This window comes from Nelumbo lutea, chromosome 5 (genome assembly GCF_056320005.1).
Source record: "Nelumbo lutea isolate HS-2025 chromosome 5, American lotus-T2T, whole genome shotgun sequence".
In the NCBI taxonomy this organism is placed as follows: Eukaryota; Viridiplantae; Streptophyta; class Magnoliopsida; order Proteales; family Nelumbonaceae; genus Nelumbo; species Nelumbo lutea.
Window position 1 is genome coordinate 22,827,669 of NC_142688.1, and position 12,168 is coordinate 22,839,836.

General features: G+C 40.6%; 1 protein-coding gene across 1 annotated transcript; it reads left to right on the forward strand.

Annotated features, from left to right (window-relative positions):
• Window positions 1-7,889: 7,889 nt before the first annotated feature.
• LOC148850975 (uncharacterized) lies at window positions 7,890-11,891 on the forward strand. Its single transcript, XM_088943920.1, has 6 exons — window positions 7,890-8,527; window positions 10,165-10,291; window positions 10,668-10,807; window positions 10,953-11,015; window positions 11,141-11,209; window positions 11,586-11,891. Exons 1-6 carry the CDS (start codon window positions 8,327-8,329, stop codon window positions 11,655-11,657), a joined length of 672 nt encoding a protein of 223 aa, XP_088800046.1. The 5' UTR covers window positions 7,890-8,326; the 3' UTR covers window positions 11,658-11,891.
• Window positions 11,892-12,168: the final 277 nt, after the last annotated feature.

The window sequence follows — 12,168 nt, forward strand, 5'->3', positions numbered from 1 at the left end:
TAATTTATTTTGTATATATTTTATATTTTTCTATGAAGGTTAAAATGGTAATATATTAACACCCACTAATCTGTTTAACATCAAGTTAACAACACGATGAATTTTAGACATTTTGAAAAGTTATAATGAGTTTAGAGAAATACTAAAAACAGATTGTTAGTTTTAGACAATTTTCGTAAACAAAATTTCGTTTTCTTTGGTCAGAAATTATTGCATCCAACGTTAGATTCAATTTATCATTTGTAAAATCTGTGGTCTCACATAAGCGGTTATACTACAGTGCAATATGTCCCACATTAATAATTTGCTCAAAATTTGAGATGGGCAAGCTGGGGCCTTTAGGAATCAAAAGTCAAGCGACATCCTATTTAAAAGCGGGGCTATAAGATAAAGCCATGCTGATAGTCTGATGCTACAGGATGCTACAGGTAGAGGCCAAACAGGTAAATATCTCATCCGAAACCTAGTACAAAATTAGGTGGGCCTTAAATTCCACGGTCTATTGGCCCATTTGAAACCATAACTGGGAGTCTGGGAGTAGGTTTGTCAGTTGTCACTTTGGTAGCTCTTTCGTTTGCCCACCTGTGATTGATGATTATGAGAATCAATCTTTAGAAACAGTCCACCTTAATTCTAGCTTGATTTTCAAGGTTCCTCGAGTAAGACGTACATCTATACTGCTGGCCCACCTGTGGAGTAGGCTTCTTTCTGATTGGTACTTTCTCACTCGATTGATTCCTCTACAGGTTTGGTTCACGTTTGATTTTGAGACCGTTTGGTTCTTTAATTGGAATGAAATCGGAATGATCTATTTGCATGGTTTATTTGGTTCAGATAGAAATAGGGGTGGATTTGAGTCCAGTTGAGTCAAATACTTGGCTGTTTGAGCTCGGCTCGTTGAAATTGTGTTAGGCTCGAGCTTGATTCGAGTTAGAGACTTGAGCTCGAGTTTGGTTCGGTTCAAAGCTCACAAATTCAAGTTCAACTCGACTCAAGCTTAACTGCAATCCATTTTTCTAAAACATAAAAATTATACATATAAAATTATTTTTTATTTTGTATGCAAAAATTAAGAATTATAAAAATTATTTATTATTATACATATAAAAAATAAAAAAAATATATTTTTATTTTACATACAAAAAATAAGGAATTTAAAAATTATTTACTATTATACACAAAAAATAAATACGTATACGTATATGTATGTATACAATAAAAAAAATATTTATTTATTATGCTAGGCTCGATTACGCTTGCGAGCCTCACGAGCTGAGTTTCATAGGGCTCGATTTCGACTTGATTAACAAACAAGCCTATATATCAGGCTTGAGTTAAGCTCGAATCTCGTTTAAATTGAACTTTTTACAAGCCGAACTCGAATAACTTGTAAGAAGCTCAGCTTGTGGCCACCCCTAGATAGGAATTGGAGTCGGTTGGAATAAGATTTTATTCCCAAGGACCCTTAAATGGGGAAATGCCATTTTCAATCAAAAATGAAAGTGGGGTTCCAATTCTATCCAATCAAACAATTGGAATCACAATAGGCCATTCTAATTTCAATTCCAAACTCTTATTCCCGCAAACCAAACAATACCATATATTGGTAAGTGATCAAGCTCTTGTGGACAAACCTCCATGCATCATTTCCGGTCCAATTATGGCCATGAATTCAAAGTTGGCTCCAAAATGGTTTAACCTAACCAAAGGAATGATCGAAGTTGGTTGGTTGATCTTGTTGTCATCTAGAATAAACTTGTTCATGGGTCGGGTAGTTCGATGGCCTGGCTCAGCCCGCACCCCAGTCGGGCTTGGTCATGTAATTAGGCCTACAAGCCTGACCTCGACCTAACATTGTAGGCCCGACTTTGTTACGGGCCAGGCTTGGGATTTTTCAAAAAAGCCCAGCCTGGCTCGACTCAACATTATATAAAATATATAAATAATATAATATTTGTTGAAATATATATGTTTATAACTTAATATATACATTTTTTATTTTTTTTCTTTATAATTTCTCTCTCACTCACTCTCTCTCTATTCAGTTGCTTCAGCAATAGTAACAGCATGGGATAAATTTCGGACTCGAACCCAGACCCATGCTTTGAGCTTTTTATGAGGGTTAGGCTCGTGCCCAAGTTGTAGGCCCGATAATCAGGCCAAGCTCAGATTCAGACCTTAAAAAAATCTATAAATACAGAGTAAAAGCTCCGCCCGAACCCAACCCATAAACAGGTCTAATCCATAATGTACACATGGTTGATAGTAGGCATTACAATTATGGTGGTTGGTATATAAGATCTCTTTTACTTAATAATTGGCAACTACTATTTCATTCAATGATATTGGCCACCGGTGTGTCCTCACTCCACTAAGCATTTTTGTTCATGCGTATTGGCTTAAGCATCAACATATATAATATTAAGCATATTTGAATATGGTAGAGTGCCTTGCTTTCATCAATTATGAAATGCTATTTGCTAACAAACAAGAATATAATCGACTTCTTCTGTTTATTCGTGCTCTTTCCTCGTGCTGATCCATTTTTTGTTATTATCTCTACTTTCGTCCATTTTTATTTGCACATCACATTGAAAATACAAAAGAAACCCTTAGGCTCAGTTTGGAAGAGTGCAAATATAAATTTGTAGAGTACAAAATTTTATATTTTATATGCATTTGTATTGTATATATTTACTTTTATACCTTTTCAAACTGAGCCATATTCACTATAACAATAATAAAAACTGTATCGTGGGAGTAGTTTTGTCTCTCCGTTTTTTATTAATACAGTTAGGGTGGTGGTGCCCTTTCCCTGTTGGCTACTGGTATGGTTCAAAGTATCGATAAAATATGCCCTGTATCATATCGTAAAAGCTATATTAGATGTATCGTATTGTATCTTTTGAAAACGATACAATCCGATACGCCTGTTTCCAGGTGTTTTGGATTTCAATTTTTTTAATAACAAAAAGCATGTTAAAATCTTTTCAAATAACCAAAATTTGAAAAAAAAAAAGTAAAAAAAAAAAGAGCTTTGGTTGTTTCTAAATGCCGATACAATATGGCCAAAATTTGTATCGAATCGATACTTTGAACCTTAGCTACTAGGAATTACCTTAATTCATCTTGTGGAGATCCGCTTCAGTCAATGCAAAACGGTGTTCAAACAACTTTTATAGCCTTGTGATGTAACCGTTTTCGGCCACGTACCAATGTTTTGTGATGTAAAATTTTTTGGCAAAGTACCTCGTTATTTGACCCAGTGGTGGCGTGCCTTAGTGACGAGCTACTTGGTGGTGAACTCCCTGGGGGAGAACTGCTTGGTGATGAACTGCTTGATGGCGAACTGCCTTGGTGGCGAACTGCCTGGTGGCGAACTCCCTGGTGGCGAACTGCCTAGGGGCAAACTGCCTTGGTGGCGAACTGCCTGGGGCGAACTGCCTTGGTGGCGAACTGTCTTGGGATGAACTGCCTGGTGGCGAACTCCCTGGTGGCGAACTGCCTGGGGCGAACTGCCTTGGTGGCGAACTGTCTTGGGATGAACTGCCTGGTGGCGAACTCCCTGGTGGCGAACTGCCTAGGGGCGAACTGCCTTGGTGGCGAACTGTCTTGGGATGAACTGCCTGGTGGCGAACACCCTGGTGGCGAACTGCCTGGGGGCGAACTGCCTTGGTGGCAAACTGCCTGGGGACGAACTGCCTGGTGGCGAACTGCCTAGGGGCAAACTGCCTGGTGGCGAACTCCCTGGGGGCGAGCTCCCTGGTGGTGAACTGCTTGGGGGCGAACTTCCTTGGTGGTGAACTGTCTAGGGGCGAACTGCCTGGTGGCGAACTCCCTAGTGGCGAGCTCCCTGGTGGCGAACTGCCTAGCGAACTCCCTAGTGGCGAGCTCCCTGGTGGCGAACTGCCTAGCGAACTCCCTACTAGGCCGGCGATGCCTTAGAGAATGTTGGAGCTCCCTGGTGCGGCGCAATCCGACTGCCCTGAACATGAGGTGGTCTTCTTTCCTTTGTAGGCTACGGGAGATGAGGGACCTGCGAGAACTTCATCTTTTCCTCCTCTTTGTAGGTGGCGGGAGCTGAGAGACCTGCGAGAACTCCATCTTTTCCACCTCTTTGTAGGTGGCGGGAGCTGAGGGACCTCCGAGAACTCAACCTTTTCCTCCTCCTTGTAGGCAGCGGGAGCTAAGGGACCTCCCAGAACTCCATCTTTTCCTCCTCCTTGTAGGTGGCGGGAGCTGAGGGACCTTCGAGAACTCCATCTTTTCCTCCTCCTTGTAGGCGACGGAAGCTAAGGGACCTCCGAGAACTCCATCTTTTCCTCCTCCTTGTAGGCGACGGAAGCTAAGGGACCTCCGAGAACTCCATCTTTTCCTCCTCCTTGTAGGCGAAGGGAGCTGAAGGACCTGTGAGAACTGAATCAGAGGTCCCGGGGGCATTTTCCCGGTGGGGGCTCTCCGATGCTTAAGTTAGCACTCTTATTGTAGAGAGCTTTGAAGATAATATGAGAGAGATAGAGAGTAGGGTCACTTCTCTTTCTTTTTCTTCCCTCCCCTTTTGGGGGTGAGGTCTTTATATACCGGAGTCCTCGCGAGTTAGGTGGGTGAAAAGCCTCCAAATGGTAAGACTCGTCGCATCCTGTCAGAACCGGGGTACGGTGGTGAACTCCTCGAGGTCGTCAAGCTGGCGCTTGTGTCAGGCGTCCAGGTCGGCACCTGGGCCGGGTTGTCAGAGGGGTGCCTGCGTCAGTCGGCGGGTCAGTGTCTAGGCCAGATCATCAGGTCGGCGCCTGTGTCAGTCAGCGGGTCAGTGTCTAGATCAGGTCGTCAAGCTGGCGCCTGTGTCAGTCGGCGGGTCAGTGTCTAGGCTGGTCCAGGTCGGCTAGGTCGCGCAGGCCGCGCACGTGCCGTGCGTAGTTCACGTAGGCCGCGCGTGCGCGCCGTGCAGGTCGCGCAGGCGCGCATCAAGCCGCGCACAGGTCGCGCCAGGCTGGCCAGACTAGTGCCCGGGTGGGTCACCAACTTCGTAAATTTATTGGCTGGGTGTTTTCCTAGTTGTCACGAGGTGCCACGTATCACAATTTCACTGGAGGGCCAAATCTGCCCTCATCACCTTGCATTGGAAATATTTCTATATTTTTGTATTTTATTTTATAGGAGATATTCCATTGCAAGGGTTGTTGGAGCGAGCCTTGCATTGACTGAATCCGGGTCCCATCTTGTGTTATTTACATGGAGTTCGAATCTGGTCCCAACAGAAGAAAACCATGCCACCTGTCATTTAAGACGTGTAGTTAAGTTCTCATTCAATATGTTCTGTAGCTTGTTGGGCAGTTAGATGCGAGCATTGTTGTGGTTCGGCTTAGTCAATTTATCTGCACTAAAAAGCGATATGCATGTATATATATATATATATATATATATATATATATATATATATATATATATATATATATATGAATATTTATATTTATATAAGTATGGTTTATTAAAGAATTTATAATTGGGTTGAACTAAGGTTAAAGCTATTCAAGAATTAGGCTCGAACCCATCTGAAAAATAAAAAAGCACAAACTTTCCTCTTTCGAAGAAAAAGGGGATTGAAGTTGGGGATTAAACTGTGGGTACTCAATAAAGAAAGGGATAATCTCTGAGCAAGGTATATAAACTCTTTCCCTTTGCTTACAGCCCTAAGTCCACTGCCTGGGCATTGTTTTTAGACTAAAACAATGATGGATTCATGGTTTCTGCTACATTTGATTCATTGATTCTTTTAAACCAAGAGCCTAGCCTGGGTTTGAGTTTTGTTGCACGCTGCCGTCACTCGTGAGAATACTGGTAAGAAGAAGGAATGAGGGTTCAGACTTGAGAGTTTTTTGAACTTTCAAACTTTTAAAGCATGGATGAATGGGAAAGAATGCTGTTACTATAACATGTTTGTGGCTTTTGCTCGCGTTAAAATGGGATGGTTTTTGGGATTCTCTTGAAAGCAAAAATCGCGTATACACTGAAAACACATCCGGCCTAGGAGATATTCCCAATGTGCGGTTCAAATGTCAGTGTTATTAGGATGTTTCTTTCGAGATCATACTCTAATCTCCCCTACTCATTACTCAAGCAGTTGCGAGTTGTGACATGTATAGATAGGAATCTGTTGAAAAAAGGGAGGCCATCATGGTCCATGGAGGCCGGCCCATACTCGATCAAATAAATCCAACAGACCATATGGTATGGTCCATCAAATCGTTATTACTTATCGTGGAAGAACACTTTGAAAGTTGAACCGGACGCTGAATTAAGAAGAAGATCGGTTCTGTCCCGTCAAGTTTTGTTTAAAAAAAATATATCCAATAGCAAACCGCTTTAATAGAGATGAAACTTGCAAGGTTTACTCCAGTTTATTGGTTTTTGGGCTGGTGCAACTTGCAAGGTTTAATATATAGCAAAATAAAACCACGAGGGGACGGAAACCGACAAACAATGGATCGGTCATTTCATTTGGTTAATTGAAGGAGCGAAATAAGTTCATCACGCTCTCGGGATTGATGGATTGTGATATGCTTAATTAATTAAAGAAATTTACCACGAGTGAAAGTGGTACTAGGTGCAGGTGTAGGTGGTAGTAGACATTTTAAAATAAATAATCGGATTGTTATTTCTTGGTCACTGGTCGGTGGTGTTGGCATCCAAATTCCAACATTGATGAATGGGCGTCCATGATCTAGGACCATCCACACTTGTTTGAATTTTGAACTACAAAGCACTAGTTTTAGTTTATAAAACCCCAGGCCCAAACAAACTCCGCTAGGCCTGACCATTCTGTTGATTTTTTTTTTGACAAATTTACCCATCGACTTATTTGTTATTGTCCCAAAGCCGAAGGGACAAGGGACCCCACCCACCCGATTTAAGCAGCAGATGCATCCAAGTCAAGATTCCATTCCATTGTGGCACACACGGACACGATGCCGATGGGTGATATTATTATTATTATTATTATTATTATTATTATTATTATTATTTAGGATCACATAATAAAACTGAGAATCAGGCAGCGGTAATGGGCTCTCGTGAACAGGATCATGTCAACGCTGTCTTAGGGTTTAGCAGTCAGGTATCTGACCTCATATATGAAGGGGGCCCATGCTGGTTTGTCTGCTTTCGCTATCGGTTATTAGGTGGGGCCCGCTTGCTACTGGCGCACCGTACCGTAATTGCCTCCAAATCCAATCCCATGGACGTTGTATGTATTCGCTAAGTTTACAATTTACAAATTACAATCGTTAGGTTCTTGCGGTAATTATGTGTGAACCGGAGGGCATTACTTTTTGCTTAAATCAATCATCATCTCATCCCGCAATAATTAATGCATAAACAGGACGGGTTCATTCAATCGCGTCGGGTACTAAGCTTATTAAAATGTTCTGTTCTATTCTACATGCTGAACTGAAGCATTTGAATTTTGAGTGAGGTTGGGTTGCCAGTTGCCAGTTGCCAGTTTGCCACATAAGAATTATAGAAATCGTAAGAGTCTCCAATCCATGGGTTAGATTTTTTGTTTCCCGCGCCAATGGACGGTTGGTGTTTTCCTCATCTGAGATCGATGGCTGGTTTTTGTTTATCCTGTCATTGGCGGGAAAAGCCATATATAGTAGAGATATTTTTATACTAGTTGGGCACATGGGTGGAGTTGGAGGCGCACGGTCAGTGGGCCCCGGTTTGTCGGATAAGGCCACGATGAGGTCGGAATCGGAGCAAAAAAAAGTGAAAACGTCCCCCCTCCCCCCTCGTGGGCCCTGCCTACGCATTTCCGGTTTCCGTTACGGTTCTCGACGTTTCTCTTTTTCGGCCAAGGGTATTTAAGTCAAATTAAAAGCCACTAGGCACATGTGGTCAAACAGTCAAAACCATCTATCCCCTCCAAACATAACCCCTAGCGGTCTTTGCAACGAGCTTCAGCTCGGAGCGCTGTATTAACGAACCCTTGGGCCTTACGTGGCAACAAATTATTGGAAACATTCGGGTCGTCGGGATTCAGAACAGGAGAAAAAAATAAAGAAAACAAAAGGAAAGCACAGTCACTCCCATTTCTTCCCACAAACTCACTCTCTCTCTCCCCCTGTCTAACTTCTTCTCCTGTCTGTGTTTTTTCTCCTCTAAATTTCCTCATTTTCTCCTCGTTTTCTAATTTTTTTATTCCTAAAAAATTCAATTACGGATTCTTCAATGCACGATCTATCGGTTTCATGCAATTTAGAGCTCTGATCGCCGATTTTGTTATCTGATTTTAATTCGTTGTGAATTCGATAAGGTGAGGCCACAAGAAATGCTCGAGCCAGTTGAGAGTTCAGTGAATGGAGGATTTTCGCAGTTGCAGAGCTGCGGAGAAAGCAGCGAAGAGGAGCTCTCTGTTCTTCCTCGTCACACCAAGGTCGTTGTCACTGGTAATAATCGTACCAAATCCGTCCTCGTCGGACTCCAAGGCGTGGTCAAGAAAGCTGTTGGGCTTGGCGGTTGGCATTGGCTGGTAAATTCTGTTAGAAATTTGATATTTGATTTATGAATTTTGGTGTTCCTAGGGAAATGCCTTTCCTTTTTGGGTTGAGACTGAATGTAGTTTCTCAGAGAAGTTTGGGGGTTTTGTTCGAGAGGTTTGATTTGATGAGTTTTGTGCAATGTGGGATAATTGGATAGAATTCACATTGATTTTTCATTTTAGTATTAGTTGGTTCTTACTTTAGTTATTTATTTGGATTTGGTGCTCCTTCCACTGTCGCTTTGATTTTGTTTTGTTTCTTGCTGTTGCATTCACTTATTCTGTATTCGATCAATTTGCAGAATTTGGTTTCTTTCGTTACTTTTCTTATTGCATGAATTACATTTTCTTTTTATGACTTAATCTTTATTGATATTGGATTGTTCATTTGGGTTTGGTTAACATGTGGGTTTTATACGTGGATCTGGATTTCTATATGTGGACTTTGATCAAGTCCTAAAGATTCATGCTTTTATCCTTCTAATTTTGAGTTCGTGGTATATTGGACTAAATTTCTCCTGGATTGATGTTTCCATGCCCTGTGGATGGTCTTGTTTTTTTTTTTTTTCCTTTTTCTTCATTTCCTTATTCTCTCTGTGTGCGTGGGGGAAAGTGGGGAAGCATCTGTTGCTGCATGGATATCCGCTACTCATTTCAGGGGCTTTTAGGTTTTTCTGGTCACTAAATTATTCTTTGTTAGTATCTAGCTGCTGGAGTTTCTGATTGAATATTGGTGATCTATTTTGGGGGTTTTTATTTTCACTGATATAAATTTCGGGAGTGCTCAATGATAAAGTGGGTTTGTGACAGTGTAACAGGCATCTGCTTTTATTTCTGGATCATGGACTTGTTTTGATTGAACACATGTAGGCTATTCTTGAGGCTTTTGATTTCACTAATACATGCTACAGAAATGTGGTCTCATTCAATGGGTTCTGGATTTTGATGATGCTTGTTTCTGGGTTTATTCTTCTTTTCGGATTTGTTTGCCTTTTTTCCCTCCTTTTCTGGTTGATGTTTCTTTCATGTTTCTTGCTAATTTCCCTCCTTTGGAAATTGCTTTGCTTCTTGGCTTATGGTAGATTTACTGGATTACTGTAAAAATGCTCTTTAAACTTTTAATGATTTGAAAAAAACATGATTTGCTTCCCACAGCCAATTGAATTTGAGTGTGGTCTATATGATTATCTTAACTGTGGATAGGTGGCTTCATTTGAATCAATGGTATTTTTGCAGTTATTTTCATTCTTCAAATTTTGAATTGTTATGTTTTTCAAAGTGATTATTTATATCCACTGGATGCATGTTTGTGTAATTTGTCACTGCCCTAAAGCTTTTTAGTCTATTTATTTTGTGGTAGATTGGAGCTTGTTTTGTGGATGATTTCACCTGATTTTGATTTTTGATCACCGGTAGAACTTTTTGAGTTGTAACCTAGATGTGATCCCTAAGACAAAACCTAAAACCTCAGCTTTTCTTTTCTTTTCACACCTGTACTTTTGTTTTTGTTGTCCTCTATGGTAGGTTGCGATATCTGTCCATATATCAATATCCTTTTTGAATTTTTGGTTTTGTGTACTTGGACTCCTGGAGTGGTCTTTCATCTGTCTGAATTCACTAAACTGCAGGTTCTTACCAATGGCATAGAGGTGAAGCTTCAGAGGAATGCCCTTAGTGTGATTGAAGCACCAACAGGTCATGAGGATGATGATGACCTGGAGTGTGAAAATATGCAGTGGAATGGTTCAGATTTAGGTAAGTTTCTTTGGCTTCATTCTCATTGGTTCATATTGAGGGACCAAATGAACGAACCTCCCAAACCCTTAAACAAGAAAAAAGAGGAAAAAGTGGGAATTTTCAGTGGTCTTGGCCTTAGCTAGTGTGGCTGAGAGATCTAACTCCCCTTGTTTTGTTTGGATTACCATGTGATCTGCCTGCTAGGAAACTTTCTTTTGAGGAAGAGGAAAGTAATTGTCCTTGTTACTTGGGTATAATTTGTCTGTACTATGTACTTTGTTTTCCTTCATAATGTTCCCAAAAGTTTGGTTTGATTTTATTACTGTACCTTTCATAGTGCTCTTGTGCACCCCTTTCTTTCGTTTAATTTTTGTATTTTGTTAATGCTTTGCAGCATCTAATGATACCCAAAAGTCCCACAGATCCAGGCATCGCTCACATAAATCAGTAGGTTCATCTCAGAAGACCATGAGTCGGTCTCTTTCTTATGATTCACAGTCCAAAGGATCTGTTTCACCTGCTCGAAGTGCCACGGTGTGTGTCTTTTTATGAAACTTCTTATGATGTCTATTTATTTTGGTAAATCTAGAGCTAGAGAATTTAGGATTCACAGGTTATAATAAGTCTCAAGCAATTTCTGTTGTGTGTTTAGTGAAACTTCTAATGATGTCTTCTGCAGAAGGTTGACCTCAGCAAACTTGAAATGACTGCATTATGGAGATATTGGCGACACTTCAATCTTGTAAGTTCCATTGTGCTGTTGCCAAGTGGCTAGTTACTTAATACCATATAGGAATAAATAATTATTTGTTGTAATTTGTGGACATTTCTCCCACAATTATTGAATAAAATTTGTTTCTTCTATAGGTGGATGCCATCCCCAACCCATCAAAGGAGCAGTTGATTGATGTTGTTCAAAGGCATTTCATGTCACAGGTACTCATGCAAAAAATCTCATCTGTTCTTGCACCCATTGAATAATATAACGGTTTCTAATAATGGGAATAACCATTCTTTGAACTAGTAAACTGTATAGATTAATACTGAAACGAAAGGAAGGTCAATTTAGGCATGTCCTTTACTCTTTGTGATGAAGGGGTAATAGTCAAGAAGCACCCATTTTAAAGGATAAAAATATCTTGGAAAAAAAAGAAATAATAAAGATCAGATATATCTCCTATTAAAGAACTATATCAATCAATGTAAAGTCTGACTTTTCTGAACTCAGATGTCAACACCCCTCTTTCCTTGAAGGAGCTTGCTTTGTCTCAAAATTCATTTGAAACCGAATTAGTTTACTTTGTTTATGCAGCAATTGGACGAGTTGCAGGTTATAGTGGGGTTCGTCCAGGCTGCGAAAAGACTGAAAACTATGTGCAACTGACCTTGAAAGAGAAGCATTGTATTTGGTTGTCGGCGCTAACAGATAATCGTAGTTATATGTCCTCTTCCGTCAGTTTCTGTAACATATGTATTTCTCCTTGGCTTATTATCTCGTTAGGAATTTGGGTAGCTGGGTTGTCGGAGTTATGGTAGTCCTAATTATGTAGATATTGCAACTAATGTGACTTTGAACAACTCCTCGTAACTAAATATGCTTGCCCAAGTGCATTGCTCACTGTTTGGGGGAAGTTCTACTTTTTCCTTTTTCATTTTCACTAATGTATATTCTTAGCCGAGTTAGCTCTTATTTTTCGCACATTGATCATTGTTCAGCATCGCTCGAAGCCTTTAATCACTCCACCAATTTGTGTTCTGCTTTACTGTTGTGGGTGGGTATCTATGTTAAACGAATGAACGCACTACATATGTACGGGAGAATGGATGTTATGTGAGCACTCGGCAGAGTTTTTGCGTAGCACTTAGCAGGAGACACAGGTTCCTGCACTTTTGTC

Coding starts and splice junctions, on each gene's coding strand:
- LOC148850975 (XM_088943920.1), top strand. CDS start 8,327: ATGCTCGAGCCAGTTGAGAGTTCAGTGAATGGAGGATTTTCGCAGTTG. Junction 10,292..10,667: donor GTGGAATGGTTCAGATTTAG/GTAAGTTTCTTT, acceptor AATGCTTTGCAG/CATCTAATGATACCCAAAAG. Junction 11,210..11,585: donor AAAGGCATTTCATGTCACAG/GTACTCATGCAA, acceptor TTGTTTATGCAG/CAATTGGACGAGTTGCAGGT.